We start from the raw sequence: 11,039 nt of genomic DNA on the forward strand, positions 1-11,039 counted from the left end.
TGAAGAAACCGCACCGTAAGTCAAATTATGTGCGTTTTTCGGCTGCATTTTTCCACAGTGTGGGGACGAGATTTGTTGAAATCTCACCACCACCGCTGCTACTGTAAACCGCTGTGGATTTTCCACAATGAATCCGTTGCAGAAAATCCGCAGTGTTTACGCTGTGTCTGTTCGTACCCTAAAGGGGTTATCTGGGGACTAAAAATTATTAGTCCCTGCAGTATGTGAGTACTCGCTAATATACATTCTGGTCCCCCGTCGCGCTGATTCTAAGATTTTTCATAGATTTTTATAGCGCTGGCGGGGGACCAGAAGTCTAGTTGCACAGTCTTCTTTGATGACGATACGACTCTTCGTCGCGTGACCGGCCCTGCTGTACGCTATCCAAAAGTAGTACAGCGATTATATAGAGTACAGAGGAGCCAGTCACATGACGAAGAATCGTATCGTCCTCAAAAAATTTGGATGTGCAACTAGACCCCGGCAGCGCTATAAAGATCTCAGAATCCGCACGAAGGGGGACCGGAATGTATATTCGTGAGTACTCACATACTGCAGGGAGTACACTGCTAATAATTTTTGGGCCCCACATAACCCCTTTAAGTTACGCCTCTGTTCTTTTCCATGGGTAGGTGAAGGGGAAAGAAGCCCAAGGGCCACAAGTCCTGCAGGAGAAGGGTATGAAGATCAACAAGCACCAGACTGTCTTATGACAAATTGCATGGTGACCTGAACCTGACTAGCACCAGGACGGGGGCCCATATTGCTTTTTTATGAGGCCCATTCTGCTTTATTTTTCCCTGGTTGGATTTATTAAGACTGGCATTTCATACGCCAGTCTAAATATAAAGATAGTTGGAGTAAAATGCGCCTTTATTTAAGAGGTACGTGCCTCTTATTAAATTAGGTGCATCTCTGGCTGTTCATGCGCCTGAAGAGGACGTCTACACCGGCCACGAGCAGCCGTAGATTTCTGCTATAATTTACGCCAGTTTCTGATGTAAATTATAGTATATTTAGTCGGGCCGCAATTTGCAACTTTTAATGCATTTGTGACTTTTCTACCCCAGAAAACTGGTGTAGAAAAGTTGATAAATTCCCATTGCTCTGCAGAATCTTTCATTCTATATCTAATAAACAATTTGACCTTATTATTGTGGAGTATTAAATATTGGTGTTTTTCTGACTATGGCTATGTTCACACGGAGTATTTTGGGGGAGGAATATCTGCCTCAAAGCTCCAAACGGAATTTTGAGGCAGATATTCCTCCCCCAAAACACTCCGTGTGAATAGCAATTATCGCGCCGTTTTTCGCCCGCGGCCATTGAGCGCCGCGGGCATAAAACACGCTTTCTCCTGCCTCCCATTGAAGTCAATGGGAGGTCGGACGCGGAAGCGCCCGAAGATAGGGCATGTCGCTTCTTTTTCCCGCGAGGCAGTTTTACTGCTCGCGGGAAAAAGACGCCGACGCCTCCCATTGAAATCAATGGGAGGCGTTCTCGGGCCGTTTTTGCCGAGTTTTGCGACCCCGTGTGAACATAGCCTCAACTTAATTATTATAATGAAGTGTTGAAGTCTACACTAGGCTTCGTTCACATCTGCGTCGGAGTTCCGTTAATGGGTTCCGTCAGACCTTTCCTTCAGAGGAACCCATGAACGGAAACCATAGCTTTCCATTTGCATTACCATTGATTTCAATGGTAACCCTTCCGTTGCTAATGGTTTCCGTTTTCCTCCGTTCCGTAAGGTTCCCGTTTTTTGGGCGGAATCAATAGCGTAGTCTATTATGCTATTGATTCGGCCGAAAAAAACCAGAAACCTTTACGGAAAGGAGACCAACTGAAAGCATTACCATTGAAATCAATGGTAATGCAAATGGAAATCCTATGGTTATCGCTCATAGGTTCCCCTGACGGACCCCATGAACGGAACCCCGACACAGATGTGAAAGAAGCCTTAGGAAATTGTGCATTCAGAAATGTTTAGGATTATGTCCACCTTGAACATCATTGTGTGTGTGTGTGTGTTACATTACTTCTTTTGCAATGATCCTGAATTATAGCCCATATTGTAGTCCAGAGCTGCATTCACAATTCTGCTGGTTGTCAAAAAAACATGTCAGTCTGACAGCTGTGCTGATCTCCTATATTACAATGGAACAGCTAGATTTTCTTCAGATTACTGTACAATATCTGGTGCAATGATGATCTATTCCTAAAATCACACAGTACTCTATTCAGATTTTAAGGCAGCAAGGAATGCTGGGGATTTCTGCACTGAAGCCTGCAGAATTATGAATTCAGCTCTGGAATATAATACAGGCTGTAACTCAGAATCAATAAAAGACAAGTAATGTAATGTATATACAAAGTTACTTAACATATAAAAATAATCTATACAAAAAGTTACCTGTAAATTTTTTTGGAAGGTGGACACATGCTTTATAGTTGTTACAGAAAACGTTAATTGAAAATATGATATTTCTGCATTATGTCTGTTTCTTGTATTTTCTAAAGTCTTCAATGGCAAATCTGCTAACAGAAATATCAAAGGGATATTTTTTGCTTCATAATTAGGCAGATTTGCCATTTAAGAGTCTGGGAAAGCTGGGTGATAAACTATTGAGTGAAAAACACATAAGAGGGAAGCGTTCTATCATTCTTCACCCTATAATGTCAATGGATTAACGAACACACATTTATTTGTATTTACGGTAACTGATTGCATCTTTTTATAACTTGACCACTAGGAGGCACTGTTCTGTAGAAGTTAATAGGTAGTATCTTTTATCCTAGTTTATTTCAGCAAAGAAATTGGTGACACAAATATTAATACCATGAAACTACGTTAATATGGTCCAGGTCATGTGGACAGTATTTTATACCCTGTAAATACGATGTGAGGAGAGCTGCACCTTTTGAGCAGTTTCCTAATGTACGGAATACAGGTTCACAGCGCTTGTAATCTGTGGCTGGAGGTAAATGGCATGATGGCTGACGGGCATACATAGATTTACTGTATACAGGTGCCGTACAGGGCATTGCTACCCTGCTAATGCTGCTATTGAAGGCATGGGGCATTGAAGAAATTTAAGTAAACGACGTCCTAACTGCTGCCTTAGGACCTTTATGCACTTGTACTCCGCAATTAGGCCGGGTTCCCACGTAGCGTAAACTCTGGAATTTCCGCAACGGAATTCTGTGCAGAAATTCCGCAGCATTTATAGTAGCAGCAGTGGATGAGATTCAGAAAATCGTAAACATTAATAAATTGACCTGCGGTGCGGAATTTAATTCCGCAGCATGTCAATTTAGGTTGAATTCAATGGGGATGCAAAACCCACAACAGAAAGCCCAGTGTTGCGACTTTTGCGGCGGAATCGCATAAAAAAATCACCACTCAGGAAAACATAAATCATATTTACCCAGAACGCTCTCCTTCCTGCAGCCCGGCCTCCTGGGATGACGTTTCATCCCATGTGACCGCTGCAGCGTCACATGGTCCGGGGAGGCCAGACTACATGCAGAAAAGAGGGAGGGGGTAAGTATGAACTTTTTTTTTTTTTTTTTTTTTTTAAGCGCTGCTTTCCACAGCAGAATTTCTGTCCGGAATCTCGGACTGGAGATGCTGCGGGTTCCAGGTCAGATACATTGTGCAGTTTTTAGGCAATGTATCTGGCCGTGGGTTCCTGACCTTTAGGCTTCCAAAATGTTTATACCCCAGTATCCCTCTCCTAATATAATGAAACAAATCATGTCAAGTCTAATAGAAAAAAAAGCAATAAAATGTATGTAAAGATGTAGCAGAGCTAAATTTGTCATGTGCAGTGTATTAATTCCCTGAGTTATGATAATGGGGGGGATTTACCTTTAGTCGCAGAATGAGCTATGACGGACGACAAATCCTCTTTGCTTCTGTGCTGTCCCCTTCTAATGTGTAAACTATGAGTTCTATAAATATCTCCATCCACTTTTCTCAATTTGCTTTTTTTTGTAATATATATTTCTTTTAATTAAAGATATTGGATTTGAAATTCCCAATTTATTTGTCGTTGGTTATGCCCTGGACTACAATGAACACTTCCGAGACCTTCATGTAAGTAAAGTTCGCATTAATTCGGGGGAACTTTATTTAGAGGTTTACGCCATTAAAGAGTTGCAAATTCTGGTGCATGCTATAATTTTGGTGGTAGGTGGGGCCTAGGGAAAAGGGTGGTGGAGCGTTACACATTTACTATAGTTTACACCAGAAATTGGTTTTATTTAAGATTTGCCACAAATCTTGCTCCTGCGGGTTTTAGACTAAGCTTGGCGTACATAACGCCAGTCTTCCTAAATTTGCCCCATTGGCTTTCACTTGGTTATTGACCAGACGGAATCTTTGAATTTCTGAATACATTATGATAGAAATGTAAGCGGTTTATTCCTGACATAATCGGTTATCTGTTAAAATTAAAATCTACCTAATTTCAAATAATAAAAAGAGTGATCTAAAATTATTGAATTTTTTTTATTTTTCCAGAAACGGCGCCACTCCTGTCCATGGTCTCTAACTGGTATTGCAGTTCACCTTCATTTAAGTGAATAGGTTGGAGTTGATATACCAGACACAACCAATAGACATGAGTGGTGCTGCAAGCTGGAAATGGGCTCCAGAGCTGAAATCTCCCACCATTCTTTGCTGGGTTATGGTTTGCACAGAGCTCACACTGGTGACTTGCATTTTGTGCAGTCTTTATGTCAGGGTTCTGTCTCGAATCCTGACAAGACAAAACTTGGGGTCCCTCCTTTCTGCAGTTGGGGGTAAATTCATAAATGTAACCATCAAGGCCCCAGAAAATCTTTCAGGTTTGCTGTGCCTCCAGTAAAACTTTCTAATATGCTTTGTTTACATTTTCCCCATTTTTAAGATCTTTGTTTGCGGTCAGTGAATGGTAACTCTTGTTAATATTCAGAGGTGCATCCCTAATCCTCCTCTCGGTTGAGAAGTGGATACAATTGTACCCAGTCTAGATAAAGCGCTCTGAAGTCCAGACTGATCCATTGTAGCAAACTACCAGAGGGATTTGTGCAGCAGCTGCTGATGTATTTAGACTGTATGCAACAGTAGCAAACCCTCAGCTGAGACAAGGATTAGGTATGTGAGAGTTTACTGCCTCAAGAATGTTCATTTTCACTGACCACAAACAAATATCTTGAAAATTGTAAGGAATTTAAATACATTGGCTCATATTAATAAGGCGAAATTCACAAGAACTTTTGCGTTACGCTGCATTTTTTTCACGCGTTGCAGTTCCGTGTGTCATAAGTGTATGCTGCGTGGCTGCGTGATTTTCGTGCGTATGCCATCCTTATGACACGCGGTTTTGTGGTTTAGAAAAAGAAATTAAGGAGGTGGTTTTATTTTTCCCTTCATTTCTTGATCTACTGTTGCGCGAATCACGCGCAGCACACGGAAGTGGAAAAACGCTCAAGTATAGGACATGTCTGTTTCAATCTCTTATTAAGGTGATGACACGTGTAGCGGCGGTTAGTTAATGGCAGCGCAGTTTTGCGGGGTATGCTATGCTTGCACAGCGTATTTCGGAGCGTAAAACGTTCATATAATGCTTTGAAATATACCCGCAAACCGCTTTCTATTCATTTTAATGGGAAATGCGTTGTGTAGTTCCTCTGAGGCGTCCGGTCACTTCTTGAAGCATTTTAAATGCTGATTTTTCCCATTGACACTTCAAATAATGCTTTGAAAATGTACCGCAAAATACTCTAGAAAAACGCTGGTAAAAATTCCGCTCCAAAAACGCCTGGATTTCAGCCTGAACGCAGCCTAAGGCCGGATTTACACGCGCGTGTGCGTTTTGCGCGAGCAAAAAACACGGCGTTCTGCGCGCACAAAAGGTAAATAACAACAGCTCTGTGTGTCAGCAGCGTATGATGCGTGGCTGAGTGATTTTCGCGCAGCCGCCATCATTATGACAGTGTTTCTATGTTTGTAAACAGAAAAGCACGTGGTGCTGTTCAGTTTTCATTCATAGTTTTGACTACTGTAGCGCGTGGCACACGGAAGTGCGTCCGTGTGCCTTGCGCGGTTTTCACGCACCCATTGACTTCAATGGATGCGTGGTGTGCGAAAAACGGGCAAATATCGGACATGTTGTGAGTTTTACGCAGCGGACACACGCTGCGTGAAAATCACTGACAGTCTGAACGGCCCCATTGACTAACATAAGTCCGTGCAATGCGGGTGAAAATCAAGCGCGCAGCACGGACGTATTATACGTTCGTCTGAATAAGCCCTTATTGTGAGCTATTAACCACTTAGTGACCCCCCCAGTACTAGACCGTCACGGCCATTTGCTGGTGGAGCGGGCGCTCTGCTCTCCTGGGGCTCATTGTTAATTTACAGAGGAGCTCCACTTTGTTCTTTCCTATGTTGCTGATCTGATTGTCTCGCGCCAGGGATTGTAGATGATTTCAGGATTGGGGAAAATGGAAACCTTGGGTTATGATCAGTCTACAAAGGGTAACTGGTAATCTGACAACACAAATACACCGTGTTCCAAATTATTATGCACATTAGATTTAAGTGTCATAAACATTTAATTATTAGTTTTTCAATTAAACCCATGGATGGTATTGTGTGGATCATTGTAATCAATCTCAGACACCTGTGATAATTCGTTTTCCAGGTGTGCCAAATCAAAGGAAAACTACTTAAAGGGAACCTGTCACCAGCATTTCACCTATTGAACTTTACTTATCCCTCACTGGCCGCTGCTATCAAAAGTTCATTGCCGTTATCCTCCCTACTAAACTCCTCCTCCGACTGTAAATAACGGTCTGCAAACATTTTGCGCCTTTTATCGTAATAATCCGGTGTCCCGTTGTGCGAACACACCAGTAGAGGACATCAATACACAAGCGCGGGATTTTGTGTGCAGGGGGAAGGCGAGGAGCTGTCAATCAAAAGTAAGGAGGCGGAAAAAACTTGGATAGACTTGAGAAATGAAGATATGACTCTTTTCAAATGAAGATTTAACTCTTTTATGCTCATTAGCATACGGTGTGGGAACACTAAAAAACTGAATACTAAAGCTACAGAGCTGACTAAGAAGACAATTATAGGTTATATAGAAATGATTTTTCACCCACTACCACCTGGTATTGCTGGTTTAATAGGTGAAATGCTGGTGACAGGTTCCCTTTAAGATAATGTTCCACATTATTAAGCAGGCCACAGGTTTCAAGCAATATGGGAAAGAAAAAGGATCTCTCTGCTGCCGAAAAGCGTGAAATAGTGCAATACCTTGGACAAGGTATGAAAACATTGGATATTTCAAGAAAACTTAGGCGTGATCATCGTACTGTGAAAAGATTTGTGGCTGATTCAGAGCACAGACGGGTTCGTTCAGATAAAGGCATAATGAGGAAGGTTTCTGCCAGACAAATTAATAGGATTAGGAGAACAGCTGCTAAAATGCCATTGCAAAGCAGCAAACAGGTATTTGAAGCCGCTGGTGCCACTGGAGTTCCGCGAACCTCAAGTTGTAGGATCCTCCAGAGGTTTGCAAGTGTGCATAAAGCTATTATTCGGCTACCCCTAAACAATGCTCACAAGCAGAAACGGTTGCAGTGGGCTCAGAAATACATGAAGACTAATTTTCAAACCGTGTTGTTTACTGATGAGTGCCGTGCAACCCTGGATGGTCCAGATGGATGGAGTAGTGGATGGTTGGTGAATGGCCACCATGTCCCAACAAGGCTGAGACGTCAGCAAGGAGGTGGCAGAGTCATGTTTTGGGCTGGAATCATGGGGAGAGGGAGTTGGTAGGCCCCTTTAGGGTCCCTGACGGTGTGAAAATTACCTCTGCAAAGTACGTAGAGTTTATGACTGACAACTTTCTTCCGTGGTACAAAAAGAAGAACCGTGCCTTCCGTAGCAAAATTATCTTCATGCATGACAATGCACCATCTCATGCTGCAAAGAATACCTCTGTGTCATTGGCTGCTATGGGCATAAAAGGAGAGAAACTCATGGTGTGGCCCCCACGTTCCCCTGACCTCAGCCCTATTGAGAACCTTTGGCGCATCCTCAAGCAAAATATCTATGAGGGTGGGAGGCAGTTCACATCGAAACAGAAGCTCTGGGAGGTTATTCTGACATCCTGCAAAGATATTCAAGCAGAAACTGTCCAAATACTCACGATTTTTTTGATTGAAAGAGCTTTTGATTTCTGTAAATATGACCTCCTGATGCTGCAAATTCAACAAATGACCATTTTAGTTCTCTTTACAACTAAAATGTTTTGATCTCTGTTGTGCATAATAATGTGAAACAGTGCATTTTGAGTTTTTTACTTCTAAAAAAAAATCTGTTATCATTAGGAGATTTGTTCAATAAAATGTGCATTATACTCCAACGGTTGATGGCTTAAAGATTATACGGACTGTCATTTGCATCGACTATTTAGGAAAATCAGCGAAAAATAAGATTTGCATAATAATTTGGAATTCGGTGTAGAGCTGTGAGATTAGAGGCTAAATGCTGACAAAGGCTTTATAGGTGCCCATACACGTTGGAGAAAAATCTGAAGATTTTGGCGTGAGCGGTTCACTAAGTATCTAAGGCCTTATTCACATGGACGTGTACGTTTTGCGCATGCAAAAAACGCTGCGTTTTGCGCGCGCAAAAGGTCCATGTGGCATCAGCATATGGTGCGCAGATGCGTGATTTTCGCGCAGCCGGCATCATGATGACACTGGTTTTAGGTTTATAAACAGAAAAGCACTTGGTGCTTTTCTGTTTTCATTCATTTATTTTACTGCTGTTGCGCGAATCACGCGCGGCACCCGGAAGTGCTTCTGTGTGCTGAACGCGATTTGCACGCACCCATTGACTTGAATGGGTGCGTGCTGCACGAAACACGGCCAAATATAGGACATGTCGTGTGTTTTACGCAGCGCACATACGCTGCGTGAAATTCACAGACCGTCTGAAAGGCCCCATTCACTAACATAGGTCCGTGCGACGGACGTATAACACGGTCGTGTGAATAAGGCCTAATGTGTATGGGGGTTTACCAACTCTCCCTTAACGGCAGGTGTCGGGGAAAAGAGGATTGGGCAAGTTGGATAAGTTGATGCGAGATTGGTGTCAGCAGCTTGTTCTCCTCATTGAAAACACATGTACGAGCTGAGCGTGTGTGTATATGGGGAGTCGGGAGGAATAGTGGACTGAGGTATATGGCCATCGTAACAACACTCAGATAGTGGCCGAATTGTGACTTCTCGCAGCATTGCTATGTACAGTATATTAATAAATGAAGCCATCGATGACATTCTCATTCTGTTTTGCAGCATTTATGTATCATCAACGAAAAAGGCAAAGAAAAATATAAGGTGTGATAACTGGGCTTCATCATCCGTACGCCACGTGTGTAAGGACAAAGAATAGCGAACGCCCAAAGGAGCAGATTTTAAGAATGACATAATTAAAATTATAGCAATTCCTTTTCTAAACAGTTTCTTGCTAATTTTTGTACTTCCAATTAATGGGGTTATCAAGATATGAGTGTAATTTTATTGTGTTTGTTGTTGAGTCTCCTGACTTTATATCTAGGATTAGTTTACATAAACCAATCTGAAATCCATAAAATATATAATGGGGTGGTCTCAAAATATACATTGGTGGCTAGAATATGCCAGCACCAATAGGAAAGCTCCTTGCCACTTTTTCTCCTGTTGGCTCCACTCCGCTTTCTTCGTTGGCCGCATGGTCGACCCATTATAGTCAATAGGCAACTATGTGACTGCCCAGAAAAAGCATTTGTAATGATAATCACGCTGTGTATATAGGCAAAATAGTGAATAATAGTTTACTGCAGCACATAAAAGTAATGAAAATGCCATGTGTGAATGCAACCGAAGACTTGGTGGAAGAGAAGATAAATCGAGTAGTGTGCTGGAGGTCTATGTCCTCTGCTGGTTGTCTGCAGATGAGTTACTTCGGATGTATGAATAGGGATGACGCACTAAGTACTGCTCGGAGGAAGTTGTTAGGGGTATGTGGAATCTACTATTTTGTGATGTGGAAAGCTTCCAATCTCTAAGCAGTAGGTGGGGGAGAAGTTTAAAACAGACCCCATAGGAAAAATCAAAATGGGGCCCTCTACTTTATCCCACCCCCATCACACTTCTAAATTTAGACAATGGCAACGTGGTCATTGAGTCGGTATCGCTCACCTTTTTGCTAACTTTGTAGAGAAGGACAACACTGTGGGTTCACATTTCACATAGTGTAGTGGATTAACCATAGCTGAGCCCCATCTTTCTCGATTCCCCATAGAAGCTGCCTATATGATATTTATGCATGGGAGGAGGAAGCCGTTGCAGCCCAGTCATGTAGTACTATTCGAACAGTAGTTAATAAAGATTTTTCTGGTCTTTTTTTAATGGTTCGAGGGCTCAAAAGTAGCAGATCGCACGCGGCACAAAATTCCATAAAAGATGTTCTGGATATAAGGGAGTGAAAAAGTGAATTTAGTAGGAGAGAGATGATGGAGGTTGTGTGTAGGATGGTACCTGGAGATTAAGGAAATTTAGGTAGGAGCAGATTTGGACAGGGTCTTGTGGGACGTGTGTGTGTGTGTGTGTGTGTGTGTGTGTGTATATATATATATATATATATATATATATACACTCATATTGGATGCTACACAATATAAAAGTCCATCCACATAATAATACATCCAAGTGCACAGCTTGTCCATAACTTACATAGAAGTTGTCAGGGGCAGAACAAGCTCTCAAGGGACCAAATGTGTTGATTTCAGACTGCGCCACTACCCTCGATTCCCATCATTCGACTGTCCCCTGTTGCACAATTCCCCGTTACTCCTATAGGGTTTTTATTTATTCAGGAAAACATTGTCCTTTTTTTTTTTCTAATTGATAAATTGTGCTCTAGGTGACTGAACCTTCTGCCTACCCTTCGTCTCGTTCCTGGAAGTTGTGTATTATTACAAGGAAAACCTCCTTAA

General features: G+C 42.2%; 1 protein-coding gene across 3 annotated transcripts in view; it reads left to right on the plus strand.

Annotated features, from left to right (window-relative positions):
* The window catches only part of PRTFDC1 (phosphoribosyl transferase domain containing 1), a 43,996-nt gene extending 34,477 nt beyond the window's left edge, over positions 1–9,519 (plus strand). For all 3 annotated transcript variants that reach the window (XM_075828724.1, XM_075828722.1, XM_075828723.1), the window contains 2 exons: positions 4,020–4,096; positions 9,358–9,519. In XM_075828724.1, the coding sequence (XP_075684839.1) occupies positions 4,020–4,096; positions 9,358–9,405 (125 nt within the window). In that variant the 3' untranslated portion in view covers positions 9,406–9,519. The remainder of the gene's footprint in view (positions 1–4,019; positions 4,097–9,357) is intronic.
* The last annotated feature ends 1,520 nt before the right edge of the window (positions 9,520–11,039 follow it).

The sequence above is a fragment of the Rhinoderma darwinii genome, chromosome 5, assembly GCF_050947455.1.
Source record: "Rhinoderma darwinii isolate aRhiDar2 chromosome 5, aRhiDar2.hap1, whole genome shotgun sequence".
Taxonomy (NCBI): Eukaryota; Metazoa; Chordata; class Amphibia; order Anura; family Rhinodermatidae; genus Rhinoderma; species Rhinoderma darwinii.